This window comes from Corapipo altera, unplaced genomic scaffold, assembly GCF_003945725.1.
Source record: "Corapipo altera isolate COAL_440 unplaced genomic scaffold, ASM394572v1 48b, whole genome shotgun sequence".
NCBI lineage: Eukaryota > Metazoa > Chordata > Aves > Passeriformes > Pipridae > Corapipo > Corapipo altera.
The window spans coordinates 1,707,342-1,732,975 of NW_020884884.1; the positions used below are offsets into that span (position 1 = coordinate 1,707,342).

The 25,634-nt window shown below is 42.1% G+C and overlaps 1 protein-coding gene across 1 annotated transcript; it reads left to right on the forward strand.

Annotated features, from left to right (window-relative positions):
* The first annotated feature begins 100 nt into the window (after positions 1-100).
* On the forward strand, positions 101-8,117 carry LOC113946275 (zinc transporter 10-like). Its single transcript, XM_027641342.1, has 4 exons — positions 101-640; positions 1,116-1,199; positions 4,669-4,905; positions 5,658-8,117. The coding sequence occupies exons 1-4, from the start codon at positions 130-132 to the stop codon at positions 6,119-6,121; spliced, it is 1,296 nt and encodes a 431-aa protein (XP_027497143.1). The 5' UTR covers positions 101-129; the 3' UTR covers positions 6,122-8,117.
* Positions 8,118-25,634: the final 17,517 nt, after the last annotated feature.

Genomic DNA, 25,634 nt, shown 5'->3' on the forward strand with positions numbered 1-25,634 from the left:
TTGGCGGGGCCGGGCCGCGGGCGGGCCCGTGTGGCGGCGGCGCGGCCCGGGCCGCCCGCACTTATTGCGGGCCGGCGGCGGCGGCGATGTCCTGGCGGTAGCGGGACCCGCGGGCAGCGCACCACCGCCATGGGGCGGTACTCGGGGAAGACGTGCCGCCTCATCTTCATGCTTGTGCTCACTGTCGGCTTCTTCGTGGCCGAGCTGGTGTCCGGCTACCTGGGCAACTCCATCGCGCTGGTGTCCGACTCCTTCAACATGCTCTCGGACCTCATTTCCCTCTGCGTGGGGCTCTCCACGGGGCGCATCGCCCGCCGCAGCCGCCGCGGGCCCCGCGCCACCTACGGCTACAGCCGCGCCGAGGCGGTGGGAGCCCTCAGCAACGCCGTCTTCCTCACCGCCCTCTGCTTCACCATCCTCGTGGATTCCGTCCTGCGCCTCGCCCGGCCCGAGCCCATCGACGACGCCCAGCTGGTGCTTATCGTCGGCACCCTCGGCCTCGCCGTCAACGTCGTGGGGCTCCTCGTCTTTCAGGACTGGGGCGCCTGCTGCCGCCGCCGCCCGCCCGCCCCGCCGTCCGCCCCCGCTGCGCTCCGGGATGTGCCCGGGGGCACGCCCGAGGGGGAGGCGGCTGAAGCAGGTGCCTTTCGGCTGCATCTTCGCCTTCCTCTCGTGTCCCTCACCTCTCCGCATCCCTCACCCGCCCGCTTCTGCATCCCTCCCTATTCCATCCCTCCATCTCGTTTGCCCTCACCCCCCCGCTTCTGCATCCCTCCCTATTCCATCCCTCCATCTCGTTTGCCCTCGGGACTCGCCGAGCTGTTGGACCCATCCTCTGGGCCCTTTCAGAGACCCAGAGCCACCCGTGGACCCTGTGGGGTTTCACTAAGCTCATTCAGACACCCGCCGCCTCTTTCACCTTGTACTTTACACCGGCCTGCTGGGCGTCTCCGCGGGGTGGGGGAAGGAGGCATTGCTCAGAGGGCTGCATAGGAAATGTTTTGGCTTGGTTGTTTTCTTCTTGTCATCTTTGAAAGAAGTTGGTTTTGAGAAGGTTGATGTTTTTTCTGTTTGTAGAACTTATACACAACACAGCGTTTCTTCTTTGAATGCAGGTGATTCACCAAATGACCAAAAAAGCCCTGAAGAGGGGTCTGAGAAGAAAAAAAAGAAAAAGTCTGAAGCCTTGAACATCAGAGGTATGGCATGGGAATATACTGCTAATGCTATATTAGCTTAAAACACTTTATGGTTTGCATTTCAGATTCCTCCTCCCCCCCCCCCCCCCTTCCCAAATTATCAGTAAGAAAGGGAGCAAAAGCCCAGGACTCTTCTATGTAATTGGACCTAGTTATCTTTGGCAGAAAGGTTTTGGTTGTATGAGATAGTACAGGTAGTAACAAAATAGCGTCATGCCGATTTGTCTCTGAGTGTGCTCACATTTTGATTTTTATTCTTTAGAAGAGTGCAGCCAAACATTTTGGAAAGGATACAAACCCTATTGCACTAAGCTCAAGTCAATAGAGGCAGGTAGCTATGAGGAGCATCTTTGAGTGTGACAGCTGTAGTAGGTGAGCAGTTTTCAACTTTAAAATACTTTTCAGCAGAAAACAGAATTTCTTTTAAATCCCAAGGTTGATAATGTTTTGCTGTCAGCACAAGGAAAAAAGTTCTGAAACTGGTGCTGGAGCACTGTGTTTTTCCAGGTCCTTGAACTGTGAACCCATTCCTGGAAAAGTCTGAGACAGGATCAGCCCTCTTACGTTGTAATTTGGCAGGTCTCTGGGAATCTGTGGAGTGAAATACTATAGCTACTTCTAGGAATAAATTACCCACGTGTCACTCCCTGTCTGTGTAGGTGTTTCCATGTATGCATGGCTATATAGGTACTCTGAGCAGAGCCAAATGCAGATGTCTTTGAATATATGAAACATTGAGTTTGTCCCCAGGGAAAGGGCTGTCAGAAACCTGACAGGATAGTAGTTCAGGCTTCTTATGGTCATGTATCAACATCTGATATTCCTCCAAGGTTGTGTAAATTTGCATTGTGTGAATTCTGCTTAAGAGATTGACAGTCAGGCACCTGGGTTTGCTGGGTTTTTTTTAGTGTGTGTGTGTGTGTGTCTGTCTATCTGTCTACCTGTCTTTCAAAAGTGTTTTCAGAGCTACAGAATGCATCTGTAAGGCAAGATGCTTTGGAAATTCAAGCCATGTGCTAGAGCCACAACACTTGCCTGGATGTCTAGAAATCGGTGTCACTGGGTATTATGGCAATATAATGGTAGGATTATTGCAGCAGAATAAGCAAACTTATTCTGGGGATGGAGGAGAGAAGGATAAGAAATTGCTTTAGAGAAGGCCTTGCTTGCCTGAACCACAGTGCCTGGGTATAATGATGCTGGAAACTTCCAAAAATGTCTGAAGGATAAGGAGCTTTGTGTCAGTTACTTTAAAATACTTGTCATCTTTCATTTTTAAAAAGAGAAGTTTTTGTAAGCGATACTTTAGTATGTAATTTTTGCAAAATCAATCTTTATTGTCCTTACAAATACTCATTGCTTCTGTAGCCAATGCTACAGATATGTATCTTTAAAATTCTGATTCAAAATTTATGTTTTTCTTTTGAAGTTATTTACATAGCTATACTTAATTTATAATCACTTGGCAAAAAACTCTTATGTTGTAGAATTGGAGCCTCCCTGAAAGATATGGCTGGACAAAATGGATTGTTAGAGGAATGGCTTCCTTGATTTTAAAAGTGGTAGGAACAGGAATCCACAAATTCTGCCTGACAGGATTAATTATTGCAGTGTGAAATTATTCCTTTTACTTCTTGAGCATATGCAGGGTAATTCAGACTTTCCAACACAAGCTGTTGGAAACTGTGATCTTACCATGCTTAACGTACCACTACTAATACTTTATTTAGTAAAAATTAATTTTCATTTCTAGCTTATAATCATAGCTTCTGGGGTTTGATAGGGAAATGGGTTCATTTCTGCCTAGGCCCTCATTATTGATGTATTACCAGAGTGTACATATTATTGACATTATTAGTGTAACATAAGCATTTTCCAAATTCTATATTCTCAGCTAATAATTCCTCAAAATTCTGACATACTTACTTTTTTCTTAACTCAAAAGAAGACTTTCTGAAACATTTTCCTGTTCTTTATGAGCTGTTCTCTTTGATTAGTTGCCTTGGCAATTGCATCCTGCCTGTCGGTCTTGCTAGTGCAATAGTTGATAGCCCATGCTGAATCGAGATTATTTGTAAATGAAAAGAAAACACTGCAACACTGTTAGGAGGAGTAAAACCCTGTGGAAGTCTGCCAAATGGGGCAGAACATGCCTGACTCTAGCAGAAAGAGCCGGACTCACTAGAAGCTTGTGCTTTCTTATCTGACCCAAGTGATTTGGAGGAACTCCAGAAGTTGTTGCCTCATGCAAATCAAGGTGTGTGTCCAGAACTACCAAGAAACAGCAGCACAGGCACAGTTCTAGGGGCTAGTCCAGTATCCAGCATCACTGAAGAGTCCAAACCCTTTACTGTGTTGTTAATGAGTTTTGGGGGGAGCTTTTTACAGCTTCTCTAGCCCAAAGAAGGGATTAAATGACAGTGAAACACTTCGAAGTACGTGTCATAAGGATGTTAAAAGGCTCATTTTATTCTCTCATAGGTCTCAAATAAAAAGTATTGACAAAGAAATTAACTATAGAGAGAGATGCCCTGAACTAGGCATGGGTTGGAATGAAATCTGAGTCTCAATAGTAAAGACTGACAAAAGTGGAGTGGTTTGAGCAGTGATGGGAAGAGGGAAGTTTATGTAAAGTAATAAAAAGACAAAGAGACTTCTTGGATTTTTGTAGCTTCATAGCAAGAAAACTACTTTGGTCATTGTAGTTTAAAGGGCAGCAAAACTTGTGTTACTATAAGAGCCTGTTTTTTGTCTTTACCTTTTGTGCAAAACAGTATTTAAAGATGTAAAAAGAGGCACCTAGCATTCCTCTCAATTTAGAGTAGTCCAGGCACATACTAAACCATGTGACTGACTCTCAAACCAGATTCTGATTTTTAGTGAGTCTGAGGACTAGTAGTGTTGGTGTACAAGGTTTAATATGACTGGTAATCAGGCTTGTTCTGAAAACTGGAGTTTGAGGGTATTCGGAGCCACAAGGCTGGACTTAGATTTCGCTTAGGTAGTTTTTCAGATTTCAGGAGTGTCATAGAAACTGATGGGGGAGAATAACTGTTACTGTGGCTCTCTCAGCTTCCAGGGTAGAAGTGATAGATTTAGTCATCAATTTTTAATTGAGATTTAATGTGCCAGGATCTCTTAATAATTTGCAGGCATTGAAGCAAACACATTTTACGTTACCATGGCATTGCAGTTGGACAGAAGTTGCTGGCATACCCTACATGTTTAATAAGGCATCCTACTTAAATAGCTATGCTTCAGATTTAGTGTTTCCCTTGCTGTTTTTTCCTGAAAGTGGTTACTGAAAACTTTGGTTGTGATATTAATGCCTGGAATTTTGCATTCTTCATGTCAACTAGAACATACTTGAAAAATGCAGGAGCGTTTCCCCCCTACCCCCTAAAAAGCCCATAACAAAGCAAAGAAACCAAAACCACCCCACTAATGGAAATTGTGCCATTTGTTTCAGGTGTTCTTTTGCATGTTATGGGAGATGCACTTGGATCTGTGGTCGTGGTAGTTACTGCTACTATCTTCTATGTACGTCCTCTGGGGGATGCTGCGTGTAATTGGCAGTGCTACATTGATCCAAGCTTGACAATAATTATGGTGATCATCATCTTGTCTTCTGCATTCCCACTTATCAAGGAGACCTCAACTATTTTGTTGCAGATGGTCCCCAAAGGTGTTAATATACAAGTACTGAGTAAGTCAAATTTGTTGTTGAAATGCTGTTAATTTTAATGATATATTTCAATGCATATGTTATTTGTGGAATGACAGGTTTGGATTATTTACTCATAATAGCTCCAAATGCTTAAGAACTGTGAGAAATAGTCACATGCCTGTGTCCTAGCAACATGACTCAAATCTCTCTGGATTAGTTAAAGCATGCATTTTGAGAATGTGGTACTCCAACAATACATCAAAAATACCAGGTCTTGAGCTGTTAATGCTTTGTATGGGTTGTTTGTGAAAGAAACGACATTGAGTTACAATATTTCCCAACCCTGTAGTGGCTTCTTCCTAAAGGCTTCCAAAACAGCTTAGAAACTTCCATTAAGGTTGGTTTATTTTGTAACTCTTAGGTGCTGTTCACACTGGTCAATTGTGGGGCAGCACTAGGTATTTCTGGAATTCCATCATGCTCAAGGCTTAAAGAAAGCAGAAGATGTGGGGTCTTGATGGAGGAATTGGTGCTCTAACATTTCTTGTACAAACAGCTGGTAAATGGTAAATTGCCTGAGGAAAGGGTGAACCCAAAAGGAAAGGTGGCCTGCTCATGCAATCATCTGGAGGCTGAACTGAAGGCAGCTGGGAGTAAACATGTTTTATCAAGTACATCTCTTCTAAAATGATAATTTGGATACTGCTGCTTTTGGATGGGGTGCCAAATGGGACAGTGGATAATTAGCCAGTACACCAAAGCCTCTAATACCTTTTTCTTATGTCTTCCAGCTGACAGACTAGCTCGTGTACCAGGGGTTAGCAGCCTTCATGAGGTACATGTTTGGGAGCTTGCAAGTGGGAAGAATATTGCCACTCTTCATGTCAAGTGCCAAACCCCTGCTGATTACCAAGACGCTGCTTACAAAATACGGGAGATTTTCCATGAAGCAGGGGTCCATTCTGTGACCATCCAGCCAGAGTATGTTGACCACAAGACCTCCCAGCTACTGTGCAGCTCGCCTTGCATCTCAAAAGCTTGTGACCCTCAGCTGTGCTGCAGTCAGAGGGAGCTCCCCCGGGCTAAAACTAATGGCTACACAGAGAAAAACAACAGTTACATTTCTGCAGGGCGCAAAGACAATGGTTCAAGTAAAAGTGACATTGAAATCCCAATTGAAGACCCGGCAGAGGACAGCCTGAAAAATTGCGACATTTCTGATGACAAATCACAGGCGAGCAGTACACGGTTTTAGGCAGCTCCCTCTGGTCTGCATCATGTCTTCACAGAACAAACGTATCCTGCCTGTGAATGGGGTCATTGGTGGTTGTAGCTGAAGTTGGTGTGGCAAAAAGATTTCTGTGCTTTAGCTGTAAACCAAAATGCACCTAAAAGCCCCTTGTATCTGAAATAAGGATTAAGATTTCCACCAAGGCTGTTGCCTTCATCTAAGATTTTTCTGATACAGCCTTACCCAGTTTGCCACCAAAATAAGGGTGAATTCCTGTTCTTAGAGTGGATGGGGTGTATTGCTCGCTGTCTGCACTGATGTTTGCAGTTCATGGCCAGTGGCACTGGGAATGAAACTCTGGCCTTTCCTGCTGAAGTGAGCTGTGTCTTGAAAGCCCTGTGGCCAGTTAATGATTGTATTGGGCTGAAGTACTGTATATTTATGAAGGACTTCAGTAAAGATGCTTTGCTGGTCCTTAAACCCCATTTTTTCATGTTTTACAGTAACACTTGTGCTCCTGGCCAGTGGGGTTTGTGAATGAAATTAAGTGTGTCTGAGGGGAAGCACTCAGGAATTTTGACTTGCATTGTTTTCTTGATTGACTCCTGTATTTAGGGACAGAGCAGAAGCTGGTCTTGCTTCTCTAATAGTAATACTGGAGTCCCAGCCTAATTACAGATGAGTGTGCTTAGGAATAGACTGCTTGTCATGAAAGCAAATAAATACCTACTGATGTTATCTGCACTGATTCTAGCAAATGGAAATGTAGGCAGTCATCCAATTAACTTTTATCTTGTTCACCATTATGATTGTACAACTCAGTCTTTTTAAATATTTTTTTCCTTCTGACAACAGAAGTTCTGAGAGCCATGGTCTTATTTTATCATTGTGTGGGATGATTGCATTATCTTTAGCACTGAGTGTCTGTCATTATTCATGCTGAATAAATAAGCTAATGTGTTTATTATAAACAGTTAAAATTCTGCAATTCTATTATTAAGACATAATTTATTAATTAAGACATAATTGTATTAATTAAGGAAGTACCTTTAAGTCTTGTATGCAGTATTATCACTTAGAGGAAGCTTTAAAAAAAAATTAAACCAGGGAATTTTTCCTAGTTTAGTCTTAATTATTTCTTGTTGTCTGCCTTTAAAGGTCTGAGCCCTCCCCTCTGCCCTGCCCTTCCTCCCCCTGCCCAAAGGTGTATCTCAAAGTGAATTTAGTGAAGCAGTTCATTATCTTTTTGCTGCTTGTTCTTTTCTGAAGGCATGTGGGGGTCCTCTAAGGAAAACAAAGTGACGTGCTCTGTCACCAGAGTTCGGTTTAGGTCAGGTGTGCTCTCCATGTTTCTGGGAGAGGAGATCCACTACCTAATCCACACTGAGTGTAGTGCTCAGCCTCCCTGGCCATTTAGGTCAGATCTAGAAGCTTTCAAATACACTTTGCTTCAAAAGCAGCCTTTCAATGGTCTGTGTGGCCTGGACAGGCTATTTTATCCATTTATTCATGGGGACACCTTTATAAAACAGTGCTGTCTTTACCTCAGTGACACCTTAACAGAAAGAGTAAATCGATTTCATACCGGGGCTGGGACAATACCAGGACCTCCCTGTAAGGCTGGCTTAAAAGCAGCCAACTCCACTTTTAATAAAGATGATTGCATTAATTCAGTGAATATTAAAACACACAACAGGATTATTTGCTGCTTGGAAAATAGTATTTACTGAAGCAGTGATTGCAGTCTAAACAGCACATTTGTAGATTTGTAGTTACCCGTCCCTTTTGAACAGATTCTTGGGTGAATTAATATGTTTCATAGCCTTTTATTATAGATTTTTATTATATAAATTAACATTTGTTAATATAATTAAAAGCTTGATCCTCTGGCCTGTTTGCTTCCGTTGGCAGCAGCAGGATCCTGCTTGGCAGTTATTGCACGAATTAATGTAAATCAGGAAACATTGTAAGAATTGCTCTGTCTTTTAAAAGTGTGTGGCATAAAGTAAGACAGTTCTTTCTTCTGTTCTTTTTTTTTTTCCTTATTTTCATCTATGATGGTGTTTAAATGATGAGGTTTAGATGTAAATAACAAATATATTTATAGGGTTTTTGAGAACCAGAATGGAAAGCTCCTAAAATAACAACAAAGCCTAAGAAGAAGTTGCTTCCAGATATCCTCTAAAACAAGCACCCTTTCATAATTATGCATTTGTGTCTTAAATCATGTAATTTTTAAAATATATATATATTTTATTAAATGTTTGAAAACTGGAATGGCAGTATTTACTCTGGGATTAAAAAAAAACTTGTATGTGTGATGTTGGAGCATTTGACAAAATGGACCATCTTTATTCTTCTAGTATTTGTTAAAACCATGGTTATGTATTTTCTAAACTTTTGAAAGTGTTGAAGTCTGAAAATACAATGAAGTAACATTCTTAGGCTTTTTTTTTTCTTGTCTGATTGAATGAACTGTAATTGTTGCCTGTGAATAAATGGGAAAATACCATGGATTATACAAATCTTCAGGTCTAGAAAACAAGCAGATTTTAAATTTGCTTGCAAGCAAAACCAACAGAGTTATGTTATTTATGAGATGAACATTGCTTTTTTTTTTTTGTGTAGGTTTCTGACCAGCATCTTTGCTTTCATTTGAGTCCCACAACAAAATATTTTTCTCGTCTCTTTTAAGTGTGTCACAACTAGGCTGTACTGGGTGACCCCTCTCTAACTCTATAGAAGACTTAATTCCAGTGTGTATGTTCTATTGGCTTATTTCCCTTCAGTTCTTGGCATATCTCCTCTAATTCTCTTGGAGTAGTCTTCCCTCATTTTGAAATACAGTATATTTCAGTATCTGCCTGTATCTATGGGCAGTTGTTTTACATTCAGTTTTGTAGTCCATTGCACTGTCATAAAAATCTCTGTTTTGGCCTCTTTAGCTTAATTGCTTTATTTCCCTCCCTGATTGATTGCGCTACTGTGTCCTCTTCAAGTGCTGCCTTACAATTGTCTCTTTGTGGCATCTGAGTTCTCTTGCACTGGTTGTGCGTTTCTGTCCATCACTGCCTGTAGCAAAGGAAATCTCCTTAAATTGTGTTTGACTTTCAACTGGTTGTCCAACTAATGTGGCCCTCTGACCCATAACCAGTCATACATGTGACCTAGTTGTATGCCAACAAAACATTCGGTAACCTTACCAGATCACTCTGGAGTAAAAATGAAATCTAGAATAAGTTTAAGTTTAAGAATACCTCTTTTATGTACTGGTTAGATTTCTGCACTCCATTCTATTAAAATTCACCCTCTTTCTGGTTTTCCTATGTGACACACCATTGCAAACCACTTTTCAACCTTCTTTAGTTTTTCCTGTTCTTTCCCTCTTCCATTCCTGTTTAATAACGCTTACTGTCCTGAATACTCCCTTTTATTCTGAACTTTGAAGGGAATATACCAGCACCTGAATTTTCCCCAAAGTGAAGTTTACCACCTGAGGTCTATGGATGGCTTGATGTGAGCTATTATGTGAGCTATAGGGACTATTTTGTATCCTGTGATCTGTGTAGAAGTGTTGTCTAAGTAGTAGTCATCCTGAGATGTGAACATATGCATTTATATGTACTTAAATTCTTTATAAACACTCTACCTGAATCAACTTTCTAAAAAGGTTGATTTCTAAACCTGGGAAGGTATAATGAAATCACAGGGGTTCACTGGTCATTCATTAATATCCTGGGGGAAAGCTTGGATCACTAATTAGAAAATAGATAGAAGATCATTCAAAAGCTATGAACATTCCTGTAAGTTCTACTTACTCTGCTGTACAGTGGAAGCACTTTCTATGTTAAATACTTTATTTGAACAGTGACACCTTGTTGTGAGGATGTTGCTGTACAAGATTGTTACATTTATGGAGTTTTGTTGCTTAAAAGTTTCCTCCAGTTTTTCTGTTCATTATATGATTTAATGTGCCAAGATGTAATTTCCGTGATTGCTGAATCAATGAATTGTAAATCTCACTATGGTTTTATTAACCATTGGTGAAGAATTTAAAGTTTTATGTATAGCTATATTTTTTTCAAAATGAAGTTTGAATGTCTTGTAAATAAAGTGCATTTTTAAATAAACCTGTTGTTCTAAGCTTGATGTATATTAGTAATACGGAGCTTGTATCAGTTTGGATAATTTTAAGACCTTTGTATGAGTGAAGTCTGTTCTCAATGTGTGAGCTTGTTAATGGTGCAAATTTTTGTATGTATTTAGGAGAAATGGGAACCAACACTCAAAAGCTTTTCTTCTGTGAGCAACCTCGCATTTTCTATTTTCAGAGTGAATTTAGAGTCTGAGGTAGCAGACAAGGATCTTGGCTGCATCTGGGTGAGCTCTTTGCAGATGCAGGGGCTGTCTTCCTACTTGGAATTGCTGGGTTGTGTCTGCTCCTTTGGTGTTCTTAGCATCAATATCAAGTATCTACCACCTGTGTTTCTAGGCTGTGTTTGATTCTCCAGTTGTTCATGTACCTACTTATTTTGTTAATCGTAGAATGCTAAGGGGTTGGAATGGACCTTAAGGAACATCTAGTCCCAAACCCTTGCCGTGTGCAGAGACACCTTTCACTAGGACAGGTTGCTCAAGGCCTTATCCAACCTGGCCTTGAACACTGCCAGGGTTAGAGCATGCACAATCTCCCTAGGCAACCTGTTCTAGCATCTAACCATCCTCACAGTAAATAATTTCTTCCTAATATCTAACCTAAATTGCCCCTCTTTCAATTTGTACTCATTACTCCTTGTCCTATTTCCTGACAAAGAGTCCCTCTCTGGCTTTCTTCTAGTCCCCCTTCAGATACTGGAAGGTTGCTGTGAGGTCTCCACACAATCTCCCGTTCTCCAGGATGAACCTTTCTCAGCCTGTCTTCAAAGGGAGGTGCTCCAGTTCTCTTATCAACTTTGTGGCTCCCCTCAGAACTTGCTCCAACAGTTTCATGTCCTTCTTATACTGGGGGCATGAGAACTGTACACTGCAGGTGGGGTCTCACAAGAGCAGAGTAGAGGTGGAGAATCATGTCCTTTGACCTTCTGGCCACATTCCCTTTGATGCAGCCCAGGATTCCATTAGCTTTCTGGGCTGCAAGTGCACATTGCCAGCTCGTATTGAGTTTTTCATCAATCATTATCTCCAAGTCTTTCTCCACAGGGCTGCTCTCAATCATTTCTCCACTCAACCTGTAGGTGTGTCTGGGATTGCCACGACCCAGGTGCACTTTGCTTTGTTGAACTTCATGAGGTTTGCATCAGTCCACCTATCAAGCCCATCAAGGTCCCTCTGGATGCCATCCCTTCCCTCCAGTGTGTTGACCGCACCACAAAGCTTGGTGTCATCAGCAAATTTGCTCAGTGTGCCCACTGAGATGTGTGCATTTTGCCAGCAAAGATGTTGAATAGTATCAGCCCCAGTACTATCCCTGAGGGACGCCACTCATCACTGATCTCTGTGTGGACAGTGAGCCATTGACCACAACTCTTTGTGTGCAGCCATCCAGCCAGTTCTTTCTCCACCGAATCCGTGTCTCTCCAACTTGGAGACAAGGATTTTGTGTGGGACAGCATCAAATGCTTTGCATAAGTTCAAGTAGACAATGTCAGTTGCTCTGCCCCTATCCACCAATGCTGTAGTCCTGTCAGAGGGTCACCAAATTTCTCAGGCATGATTTTCCCTCTGTAAAGACATGTTGTCTGTTACTAATCACCTCTTTGTTTTCTAGGTACCTTAGCACAGTTTCCAGGAGAATCTGCTCTGTGATCTTGCCTGGCACAGAGGTGAGACTGACTGGTCTGTAGTTCCCCAGGTTTTCCACTTCCCCCTTTTTAAAAATACTTCCCTTTTTCCAGTTATCAGGGACTTCACCTGACTGCCATGATTTTTCAAACATGATGGATAGTGTCTTAGCCACTTTGTCTGCCAGCTTCCTCAGGTCCCATGGATGAATCTCATCAGGTCCCATGGATGAATCTTATCAGGTCCCATGGACTTGTGCATATGATGATGGTCTTGAAACTGATCCTCTCCTACAGTGAGCTTAGGGTCTTCATTCTCCTAGCCCCTGCATTTACCTTTCTCAACTTGGGCAGTGTGGCCAGAGCACTTGCCGTTGAAGACTGAGGCATAGATATTGAGAACCTCAGTCTTCTCTTTGTCCAGGGTAGCCAGGTCTCTCATTTCTTTCTGAAGAGTGAAGACAAGCTGAAAAGGTAAAAAAAATTGTGAAAAGAAAATGAATGTCGAAAGTTTAACCTAACCATTACTGGTTGTATGTGAAAATGATTGCAGCAACACTGCATAAGTGATCCTGAGATTGCTTTTCACAGATATAAGATCACTCTGATCAATAAATGTTGAAAACCCACCATTTTAGGACATGAAAAAAAAGGGCTGATAGATTTGAGTGTGCAGTTTTGATCCTGACATCTACTGAACAGTTTCCCTGCTGCACAGACTGGTGTAAGACATTTGAAATTCAAGGACTTCTCTACACAGAAGCCCTTATTTTGTATCTGGGTTCTTCTGGAGTGGAAGGTATTTTCCATATTAGAGGGCTGCTACTGTTTTGGTACTTACCTACCTTCCAAGAAGCCACAGAAATAGCAAGAGTTTGGGATGGAATGTGGTAGGTTGGGCTTTTAAAAATAGCTTCTTAAAAAAAAAAAATCTACAATCTCTATGACTTCTTATGCATCCAATATTTATGTATGCAAAATGCTAACGAATTCAAGCTATAATTATTTGCAATTACAGTTTTCTGGGTTTCCAAATGTGCAGTTTTAAACCCACACACTTCTGTAAGAATATTTTAGGTGGCTGCTGTGGATTCACCACAAATGGGTGCCTATCTTTCTGCTGATGGCAAGAGCTTTCTGATTTGGTGGAGATCTGATCCAAAGCTGTAGCAAGAAATGGGGTATTAACAATGATCACAGATGGAGGATGAAGGGTCAGTTATATTCCCTGGCAAATTTAGAATACAGTTAGGATGAAGTTAGCAAATGTTCCAGTTAGGGCAAGGTAGAGGTTCAGTAAAATTGAGAGTACGGGATGTGCAATGAAATGACAAGGGAAGTTAGTGAGGTGTTCATCAGGGATGAGTAAGCCTCCGTCACTTCAGGGACCTAAGCTTTGCCCTCTGATGCAAGTGTGGAATTTATTATTGAGTCCTAGTGATATTTTACAGGCAGAGGGTTATTTTCTTATAAAATTGTAGCTGGAAAGGCATAATCGCAATGCTTACCACCAGCTTTCTAGATAAGTCACTAAAGCAGCCCTGTTAGTCTGTAGGTTGAACTTGTCTTTGCTTAAAGTAACATTGGCTGTCTGATGAAAGAAGCACGTATCTTGGTCAATAGAGATAGCAGACACTTGAATAACCATGAATTGTTATCAAGTACTCATATATTAGTGAATTAATTATACCTGGGAACATTGTCAGTCACATAGACCAGCTGGCTGGAAGAGCTTTCATCTATGCTAGTGAAATGCTGTCTACTTCAGAAGACAGTGGCTCTGTGCTGATGGCCAGCTGAGATTAGGTCCTTGACTCTGAACTGTGCCTCATGGCAGTAATTACCATGGGCTATGGAATACCTGAACACCTTACTAATACAGATGATCGTGGTTCATCCCCAGTCATGGTTTAATTTACCAATATTGATGAGGCCCTTGGTCCCTGAGCTTCTGTTTTGCAAGGTAGAAGTACCTACAGATAGAAAAGGAAATGAAGCTGGTGGTGGTTTCTTGGGATTTAGGGTTGAAAAGTTTCCTCTTTTTCCCTAGCTATATGGTGCTGCATCAGTGTACAGGGCGAGCTGGGAGGGGAAAGGCTGCCTGGATCAGCAGTGCAGTCGGCAGATAACGCTATCACCGCAGCTGCTTGCATGGCTCTGGAAGCAAACAATACAAGGCAAGTGACACGTTCGACATGGCATTCCACTTCTCTTTACCTCCTTCCAGTCCTAGTACATTTTTATTTTTTTTCAGCATTCACCCATGTTTAATAAAGTTCTCCATCTGTTTTTAACCAGATATCGTTGACCACCCCGTGGTGAGGAGATGGAAACAAAACTACAGTAAAAGGCTCCAGGGTAAGTATGGGAAAACAACCTGGTGATGTCGTTATACAAGTCATTGACTTGACACAGTAAGTCCACAGGCTAGTGTACAGATAGTTTTGTAAGTAAAGGATCGCATAGTTCAAGAGGTAGAAAGCAACCCTTCTTTCAATATACAACTTAAAAATCAATCTTGTAAAAAACATCAGATGTGGATGAGCTGATAACCCAAGTTTTAGATCAGGGAGGACAATCAGCAGTGGGAATTCAGCACAGTGAATGCCATGATTTCCTGCAGAGCAGCACTTGCTTTAATTAGCTATTTCTTTCTAGAATTGACATATGAAGTAGGGATGGTACCTTTCTGCACACCCCAGTTTCCTTTGACCGAATTGTTCACAGAAAGTGTTTTCTTCTGGCTGAGCTTTAAGATCCCAGCAATGTACAGGGTCTACCCTGTGACAAAACACACACCAGCAGCACAATACTTGCAGCCCTTGTGATGGCTGGTGCACACTTCAAACAAGTACACATAAATGATTTTGGGAATGTTGCCATCCGGGGAGCACCCTTCTACTCATGAACATTTCCAGTGTGTAATTTCTAAGAGTGTAAGTAGGTGTTCGGTGAGCCCTAAATTGTCTGGATGTAGCTGATAAGTCATACCAGAGGAAGATAACCACAGCCCCCATGGCCTTTGCATGGTACTCAGAGGAGCTGCTCTCCAGCTCTCACTGAGGAGGAAGAGGGTCCCACTTCTCCCTCAGAGCCACACCAGCTCTGGGGGAGAAGACCTTTGGTGGAGCATCTGCTCCACATGTCTGCGCCTGTGCTGTGGCAAAAGGACGTTGTGTATTCCCCAGGACAAACAATTTCAGCTGTTGACTGGGAAGGATTTGCTGGACTTTCAGAGAGGAAAGAGTGGAAACCTGTGCAACTCTCTCAGTGGCCCCCACAAACCCTGTTCTTTGAGTGCCAGTTGTACTTTCAAGCATAGCTTCTGAGTCCATCTAGAAGTGGGCAGTGGTGTATGCACCTTCTTTGTGCCTGCTACTGCTGATGCTTTTTACTAGAAGGGAAGGGACTTACTCAGATATGTGTTGAGGCTTTTTTACAATTTCTCTTCATTCCCATTGTCTCCAGACGAGAGCCTTTTTCATTTTTCTGCAGTAACTCCTATTTGCCTCTGCCCTTTCGTATCCGAAATACTAATCTGATCTTAACCAATCAGCTCCTTACACTCACAGTGACAGCAAGTCCAGCTTCCCCTGAAAGTAACACTGGATCAGCTTTTATGCTAATATGCTGGCACTGTACATCTGCACTGAAAAGAAAGAAGAAAGCAAAAGCAGAGATCCCAAGTTTCTCCTAAGGGCTCTGAAGGTCTGCAAGTGATGAAACGGATTATGCTTCCTTCTGGTTGTAAGGCAGGGTACTGCTCCTCCATGAAGTAAACTGATATTTTTTGGTTAGTGGTTGGGCTGACATGAAGGCTGTCCAATAAACCTGCCTTCAGCAGACTGAGCATCACTGTTCCTTGTGCTTCTTTGTCAGCCCAAGAAGGAAGGTATTTGGCTCCTGATGAAGGAACGCGGGAGCAAACTGTCTGCTGGCGGAAGGAAGTGCAAGTGCTTTGCCTAGAAGGAAGTTCTGGCTATTTTCACCAGCTGTAAATTTGTCCCTGAGCTCCGTTCTTCTTCACGTGGCAGGGAACTGGGCTACCAGCACAGCAAGATGGGATTACACAGTGACTCAATGGTCACCGTAACAGAATGAAAATTTATTTTTCTGGCTCCGGGGGCCATGGAGCAATAAGGCAATGACCCCCTCCTGCTGGTAGTGGTGCTTGTTCCTGTACATGTATATATATATTATTTCTGGCAGAAGTCAAAGGCTTCTACAAATTATTTTATATTTGCAACCTCCCAACTAACACTGATGTTAAGTTTCCTTCTGAAGTGTCTCTTCTAAGCACTTTGTGTCCTGGCCAAAGAATAATCATGTGAGGCAGCAGCAATGGGAGACTGAGTGGAACAAAGAGGAGCCTGGCTCACAGAGCTCTTTCAAAGTAGTTGTTCACTTGGCCAAAGAGTTCGGCAGCGTGCCTGTGCCTTCTTTGAATCCAGCATCTCTGTAGAGCCCCATGCCTGCGCTGCGTGGGCAAGGGTAACCTTCTTTGTATGGGACACACACACACAGAGCAAAAACATTCTGGGCAAATGTGGCCTCAGGACAAGGATCCATAAGGAAGAGAGGCATGGAGTCTCTTGTAGGATGAAGGATGTTTCCACAGTAAATGCCAGCAGCAGGTCTGATGAAGTGGAGGAATGTCTTCTGCTTAATGCACATACATGTATATGCGTTTATTTTTACAGGCACACACGTGTGTGCACACACACACATGATACTGACCATATATGACCATATTTATTACCCAGCAAATGCAAGGTTTTGCTTTAGGTACAGTTTGCTATACTGCTAGCTGGGTATCCCTGATATCTTCCATCTGGTGCATCCTTCCTGCTTATCACTTTGAAATTGCACCAATTCAGTATGTTAGGATTGCAGAATTGCCCTTGAAATAGCTGTATGTCTGCTGGGAAGAAACTGCCAGCATCTAGGGTCAGGTTTTTGTGTGTATTGGGTGTGTTTCCTGTATCATTACTGCAGACTGCTGTGTGGATCCCAGCTGTGTGAGGCTTCCAGGTACTGAAGCTGTGTAAAAGACAGAGGCATGATAAGTGGACTTTCATTGTCCTGGAGTTCATGCTGATTTTCCCTGCTGTGGTTGATCTCAGTACAGAGGAGCACAAAGATGGTCTTTAAATGTAAGCTAGACATGCACAGGGAGAAAAGAAGAGGGCATAGATGGCCAAATACAGCCAAAACCCTTGCAAAAGTCCTCTTGCTTTTTTATTCAGTGGGCAGTTGCTACTGCAGTATGTTTTTTGGCTGGCAACAACAGCCACAATCCAACAGCTCTTATCACCCCTCCTCAAGCATGCTGGGTCCTGCTCCACCCTGACTCTATCTGGCCCCTCCAATCCCTTTGATTATTTTCCTTCTGCTTGTTCTTCTCAGATGCTTTCTCCCTTGTCACCCAGCACCCCCCTAATCTCCTTTCTTCCTTGCCTGTTTGTTCATGGTTGCTAATCTCTCCCTCACCAGCATGCTGCTAGCCAACTTGTGCTTGCTGTCCTTCTACTTGGAGTCCTCCTTGGCTTGGTTGGGGAAAAAATTGCACAAGGAGGCATTCAGAGTGACCAGGTCTAGGTCTTGAAAGAGCAACCTGCTTGAAAACTACTACCCGTAGAAAACTACTACTTGCTCTTCACAGAACTGCTGCTCAATTTTATATCTAGACCTGGAGGTTGAATATACAGTGCTGAGCAATTTTCTCTTTTTTTATTGAAAACCATCAAGTGGTGTGTTAGAGGTTAGAAAGTTTGAAGACGTGAAAACTCAGCTTAGTTGCTGTGGCTATGGTGAAGTGTTTCTTCACACTACTACTGCTACTACTACTACTACTGCTACCAACAACATGGAAAGGAAAGGCTATAGTGACTAGTTTCAAGCAATTTAGAGAGGAAAAACAATACAAGGATACCCTGTAATATTACTTCTTGAGGAAATACTTGTGAACCCTCAGAGCTTTTGTGCGAAACCATGTAAAATAATGGGTATGGGAAGCATCTGGCTAGACCATTTTCCACAGCCTCCTTCAGGGTCACACAGTGACTCCAAGACAAAGCTCCCTTCAGCTGCTAAATACTCTCCTTTTGGCAAAGACCATAGATAACCTCAAGATCCTGAGGTCCTGCCCATCCACAACACTGGCAAACCACACAAGTTTTTTGTCTTGTTTGAGACCAGGCTGGCTAGACTGCAGCCAGGTGGGGCTGCCACGAGGCTCACCTGTGCTCAGTCCATTTCTTTCTGCCTTTGCCACTTTGGTCTGCTGCCTCCCAACAGCAGTTCTTGGAGAAATCCAGAGCATCTTCTGATGCTTGATTTTTCTCAAGACACTGAGAGCATTTTAGAGCACCTGGGATTAGCACAAAGTCAAGAAGGATGCACCTACGTGTTTCTCTTGTTCTCGATTTATTGTTTGAGGTGGTGAAGAGAAGAGGGTGTTTTGGGTTCAGTTACAATAGAGATTTATACGTGCTCTTTACTCAGCACTGTGTGCTTTAGCATAAACCTCCTGACCCCTGGGGAACTGATGCTGTCATGATAACCAGCAGACATTATGAGTTAATGCCTATAATAACCTTTCATACGGTAAAAGATTTCCAGGGTTTACAGCTTTGAACCTGTTATCCTATACTTGATTAATGCAACTGTATTTACAAAAGTGATTACAAGGGCACTTCTCTGGAGATAGGCAACTTTTCTTGTATGAATGATTAAACAATTCTGACTAATTTGACTGCTGTTATACATTTAGAGGAAAGAAGTCTAGCAGATCTTGAGCAAAGATGCTGGGCACTTTACCTTTTAATCTGATTAATTAAAAATGAAGTTCAGCTGATTTGCAAGACTGGTGATTCCACCTTTGCTGAGACCATGGGCATTGCACGATCTGGGGAACTGAATCTCATGAACCTCCACCGTGATACCCACCACTGCTGTTTGTTTTTCCTGGCTAAACCAATGCCTCTGTCCTCTCAATTTTTTTCTTTTTAATCCCCTCCTGTTTTGGGCTTTCATTGATAAGACTATGTTAATAAGGTCGAATTTTGTTTGCTCCGCTGGGCATTGTAAATAAACTCTGAAGTCTTATTTGACCCCATACTAAGGGGTATATGTTTAAAAATGTTAATCCATATAGAAATAGCCTAAAGTTTATTGCTCCAAAAATTACTAATTTTTTCTTTCTTAGGAGAGAACCTGAGAACAAAAGTCAGAGCCCTGTTTTGCCAGATGTATTAGAAACATAAAATGAGTGCCACTTCTGAGCCTGAAGATTTTAAAATGTAGACCAAATTCTCAATCTTCTCGTTGATTTTGGTATTTTTTTATGTGAGTTTTGCTTTTAATGGTGTTTGGTGTGAGTAGTCAAGCTAGCTATGGTGAAAGGGTTGTCAGGAGCATGTGTTACTGTTGTTTCTTGGTTGCTTTGTCTTGACCTCAGATTTAGTGATGCTGAGTCCAGTTATGAGTTAGTACATTGGGATTTATGCATGTAGGTCTATTTTAATCGGTGATCTCATTGATTTCAGTGGTTCTATAAGTAGCTTAGGCTTAGCAACGTGGCTAATAAGTTAATGAATCTATTCTTCAGCTCTGAAAGGAGCACTCAGACTGGCTCCCAGTCCTGGTACCTGTGCCAAGCTTTGTGCTTCACCTGTGGATTCAAAATGGAAATTATTTGGTCCCTGGTCACAGGCCTGTGGCAGTCAGGGGTAGATACCCTTCTGTAGATCTTGGGTTGGCAATATAATTCAATTAATGTTTTTCAAGAAATATTTCATGAAGTCCTACGTGAAAAAACCACATTACTTCTATGGAAATCATGCTGAATTGCAGTTGTCTGGGAGCACAGCTCTATACTATCATGGATTTTATTATCTGCCTGGAGCAGTTCCCTTGTTTCTTATCTGTTTACCACCCTGTGCAGCCAGAAATCTGCTTTGTGTATGCCATACACAGAACAACTTAAGCATCTGTTTTAATCTATGTAGGTTCCCTAATTAGAAAGTAATGAACTATTTAGCCTGCTTTTTGAAAGCATACAGTTCCTCTTTATGCTGCCCAGGGACCTTCTGGGTCAGACTCTGGGTTTTGGAGTGCACAGTCAGGGCTGGGAATCCCAGTGCTGCTGCTGGAAGTTTTTGACAGGCCTTGAGCTCTCTGGTCATGGAATGGGTTTCAATAGGACTGCAGAAACTATACCAGGAGTGCAGCTGTACCAAAGCTGGAGAGCTCCCTCAAACATAAGATGAAAGAGAAATCTTAAAATAGAAATCACGGCAAATATCTGAGTACTTGTTTCTCTGCTTTAATGTCATTTGTTGAAGATGAGCCTGTTGAGACACGTCTTTGTGTCAGAGTAGTGCTGGGAGAGTATTTTTTGAAGACTGCAGCGTTTCTAAACAATGAAAATCTTTGCTACTCCTCTTTTCTAGCGCAGGACAGGCTGGTACAGAGAGTCCTGCTGCGTGGTGGCTCCAAGGAGTCAGCTGGATTCTTCCCGTGTGGGTCGACTTGACCAACACAAGGACAGGTTGCCCTCTGGAAAGCTGAACTTCTTCACACCAAGAGAGATTTTGGGAGACGGCAAGAAATTACAGACTACTGGCATTTGAAAGCTCCTGTTGGACTTACTTTCCTGATCAGAAACTGTTCAGTGATAAGAGAATCATACATTTACATGGTAATTCCCTATCGGTCTTGCATGGAACTTAAAAATCATGACTCTGATGAGCTGCCCTGTACAGTTTCAGTCAGACACTTGCATCTCAGAATGAAATAAGGTAACTTAATGTAAACTGAATCACATTTAGTTTTTATTCAACGGAAAAAATCAGAATGAGTTGTGGTATCATTGTTATCTTAGTGAAGTCTTTGGTTGCATATGCATCTGTCTGGGCCTGATGCAATTAAGCAGGGTCCAACTCAGTGCTTGTTTTAGAGACTTTAAAAGCAACCTGCTTAGATTTTGGGTTTATTTCTGAGGAATGAAAGGTGAATGTTATCTCTTGTCCCCATCCCGCATCTATACGCAAAATCCCCCAAGGTGAGATGTCAGTAAAACAGAGAAATTATATGGAAATTCATACTGGTGGGAACAGTGAGGGCTGAGTTAGACTTCTTCACCTTTAGACTTGAAGATCAGCATGATCTCCAGAGCCATGATATAAGAGCCTGGCTCTATGTTGCTCTCTTTGCCTTGATATAAGTCAGAGATGCAAGCCTGATACTTGTACTGAGTTAAATCTTGCAGTGGTTTCATACTGATGTTGCGAATGGAATTAATCCTAGTTCATGATGGAATAGATCAAGGGACAGCCTGTTCCATAGTACCTTAAATTCTCAGTAAGAAGTCTAATCTGAAGAGCAATAGATTTAAAATCCTAGTAAGCTTACTAGGCACTGGATCATGGTCAAAGTTAAAGTTTATGATAACTCGTGGACTTTTGGTATCAACAAAGGGTTTGTTCTTGAGTCAGTAATAATTAATAACACTGATTCATAGAAGAAACATAAAGTGGTGGTCAAAGGTGAGTTGAATCATGCTACCAGTGAAGCTCCATTTTGCCGTTGATCCATGCCTTCCTAAACTGGAAGAAATAATGATTTCTGTAAAGAATGGCTTCAGGATAATCTAAATTTTTCAAACTACCAGTGTTTTCAAACAAAAGTGTCCTGCACTTGTTTAAACCAGCATTTTCTCTTCTCACTGCCAGTCCTAAATACATTTGTGGTTCTCTATCCTTATACATTCATTGCAAGCAGACTGAGACTGGTAATGCTACACTGTTGAGTACCACGGCTGTTCCTCCAGTGCTGCACAGGAGGAGATGTGGCGTGGAGCAGGTTGTGAGTTACCCGGAACCGTGCATGCTGCTGCCCCTCTGCCAGGAGGGCATGGGCTCATAGTATTACCTCCTTCATTTTCATCTCTTTATTCGAGATGTTACAGGCCAAATTGTCACCTATGTCACATTGTCATTTGCAGTACTTCAGCTTCAGGTAAGCGCCCCCTGCAGATGCAGAGTCAGGTCTTTGCTAATGGTGGTTGAATTCAGTCTGTTGAAGATCCAAGTTCATTGAGGTCCTGTATACAGGGAGTCACACGTCACTGTCTCTGGGATCAGGAGGCAGCTTTATAGTTTTTTTGATGTGGGAGAGATGTTTTGCTGGACTCCTGACTCATCCTTTTGTTCAAGTCAGTATTGGAGAGGATATTTGTTCAAAGCACGGGCAGGTTAATGTGTGCTAAAACCCCCGCCCAAAACAGCAGCACCTATGTGTGCTCAGTACAAACAATCCCAAAGTAATAAACCCAAATGTTTCAAAATGTTGTTAGATAAAAACAGATGAATCAGCACAGGGAAGGAAACTGATGCTGGCTGAATGTAGGCTGACTGGCACTTCGTCTCGTAGTATTCCTTATATAAGGAAATGATAACAAATAAATTGGTGACCTTAGGGCCAGCCTTCAAGTGAAGTATGAAGCAAAGCCTAAAGAAGTATGTAAAGGAAGATATTTTCACTGTGCTGATGTTAACTTCCCTTTCCCCCAAAATATGATTTAAAAACCTATTTAGTGAAATTTCTTCAGAAAAAATATCCTTTAAGGAGTTAATTTGCAGTATTATATACAATAACACATATTTGTCTAGCAAGCAGAAGCCTACAAGATTACTTAATAACATATTTAATAAACCACTGTGGTTATTAGTGGGCAATGCTGAAAACACGTGGTGTTAAAACATTACTTATTGAAAGGAAAGCAATGCTGCAATTACCTCGGATGGACACAACAATTTTCAGGTCTGAAAATCCCAAGAAACTGATCAACTGAGGTGATCATTGTTAAATTAGATTTCTGTTACAAAGAGGATAGCCTGAAGGAACACATTTTCTTTTTGCTGTTGGGGATAGGATTTTTTCAGTTATCTTCCTGTTTACCACTAAACTCTGTGAGTGTGAAGTTAAAGCATTTTCAAGATACATTTCTGGGTGACGTCATTAAAGTCTGGGAGATATAAACAGTCCTTGGAAGGCTATTTTATATTTCATTGCAGCAGATCCTTGTTGGTAGAGGTAGGTTTTTTTCTTTACAGTCATTATTTTCCATATTCGAATTTCAGACAAGGCAAGAGGTTTTTATTCAGTGTCTACCTTGGGACACTAACGGTCTGCCCAAGGTGAGTTGTTTAGCAAAAGATTAAACATGTCTGGTGGGACATACTTTGTGGTGATGGAGGTGAGACCAACGTGCAGGGAAGACTGGACAAAAAAAGAACTTACAGTGGGAGTTAGAGCTATTCCACAGTAAAAGTGGTAAAATATTCCAAGTCATAGAATCACAGAATCATAGAACATCTTTAGTTGGAAGGAACCCACGAGGATCATCCAACTCCTGGCCCTGCACAAGACTGCCCCTGCAAGCATTGTCCAAACACCTCTTGAACTCTGGTAGGGTTGGTGCCATGACCACTTCCCTGGAGAGCCTGTTCCAATGCCCAACCACCTTCTGGCTGAGGAACCTTTTGCTAATATCTAACCTAAACCTTCCCTGGCACATCTTCATGCCGTTTCCTTGGCTCCTGTCACTGGTCACCAGAGAGATCAGTGACTGCAGCATGTTGCAGTATATAAGCCTATACTACCCCTGTACTATAGGCTTAGGTATAAGTCTAGAAAGCAGGACAGAGCAGAGGAAAAAAATTCAGGGTCTGGGAACTACTTAAGGAAATTAAAGGCCGTCTCATTTCCTTTCATCTGAAACCTTTCTTTCAAAAGCTTTTTGATTTTTTTTTTTCTGAACATTCCTCTGCTTTTGGACTGCCTGCCTCTGAGGTGGGAGAAAACTTGGCCATTTCAAAAGGTCAAACACAACTATAAGTTAAAAAGTAAACCAGAAAAACCCACCACCCCAAACCTAGTCCTTTTAATTACAGGAACTTCAAAAATATTATCTTGCAGTCTGTTGAAATCAATTTTTAGCCATTTCTTCCCCTATATGCATGACAGTCCTGGTTTCTTTTCTGTTCTAGAAAACAGTAGATTAATTGTTATCATCATTGCATGCTACCAACAGTAGGCACAGTGGTAACAATGCCTGTGACAGAAGCATCCACCAGCATTTTTGACATTTAAGATATTTTAATAGCAGTGAATGACCTAGAAAGTTTAGAGAAGTTCACCTACGATAAGTAACAGTTTGAACCCAATAACTCTCATAGCTGTAACAGGCAAGCATTTTCTATTGCCCTTTCTCTTCTTTAAGGGATATATCTGATTTTCTTTGCAGATGATTGAAGTATTACTTGCTAGTCATAAAATATGACCTCTTTTCCCTGCAAGGAATGGAATGTCCTGGACACAAGTTACATGCACCTTCTAATTTCAGGACAGGCCAATGCTGCTGAGTTTCCCCTGGAGGCTGGGAGAGCCCTCATTTAGCTCTTCTTTCTCCTACGGCAAGAAGGTTCCCTTCCTTAAATTTCTCTAGTGCAGTATCAGGACCAGTTTCAAGTGGAAGTGATTTCCCTTGCAGAAAGCATTCCTTACTTTAGCAGATAAATGCTGAGAAAGGATGGAAAACTAGCTTACTGTAGCCAAGATTTGCAGCTAGAAGTCAATGTTGCAGAGTCTTTCTTAAAAAAAAACCAAGAAAAAGTTACTGTTTGCTGAAGAAGACCAATAAAACAGAGGAATAATGAGATACTTTTTACCAAATAGCAAGACGTCATGACGAAACCTCTTCCTACACAGCAGTTTCAATCAAATCCATGACACAGCTACTGGAGCCAATTTGTGCAAGTTATTGGAGCAGTCTGGTGGCAATGAGTTTGCTGCTTTGCTATCAACCTTTCCTAGTAGCTGTTGGGTTCACTTTATGGTTTGAGTTCACATCTGAGGTGATTAACAACCCTTTAAGAATTTGCTCTTTGTATGTAAAAATAGATTGTATACTCTGAACTCTCTTAATCTCTGGATGTTATAAATGCCTGTATGTCCTTGACACACGTTTCTTTTGCAAACAAGGTCCATTCAGTGCTCACCCTGAGCAAAGGCACCAACCTCTGCGCTATCTGTGTCTACAGGCTCTTTTTGTCTTCCTAGGACAGAGATCACCTCTGATGCACTGGCAACATCCATTCAACCCATTCCGGCCTCCCATTTGTGTCATTCCCCAATTCCCTTAATGAGATCAACCTCTCCCTTCACAGACAAACAAGAAATCATTTGCCAGTGGTCAATCTCAGTCCTCACAACTAGTCTATTCATCTCATTTTACAGCTCCTGAAAAATCAGAAAGAGTAGCAAGGTAACTAGCAGATTTTTTTGAAGTGTCTGGTGTTTCACAGCACTCAGAGAAAACTCATCCTTGGGATCAGTTTTTTCTGCCTTCAGTTTCTTTTTTTTTGTATGTCTTTTGTTGACCTAATTTTTTATAGGATTTTTTTTTGTTGTTGTTTTGAGATAATATACACTTTGTTAGAAGTTTGGGTTGTTGCATGCTTGGGTATGTTGAAAGTGTGGTTCTTAGGGGATAAAGGCTGCCTTACATTAGAAAGAGAGCAGATGGAGGAGAAAGGCACGGCCTCTGTCCCATGGATGAGTGAAGAAACTGGTGCTGAGTGAGCTTAAGCGTTGCTAAAGACCAGAGCTGTATGCACTACGCTGCTGGCAGCAGGACCTCTCGGCTCCCTTCCCTGTCTGGGGTGTCTAAGGGGCTGTGGACAGAGAAGGGA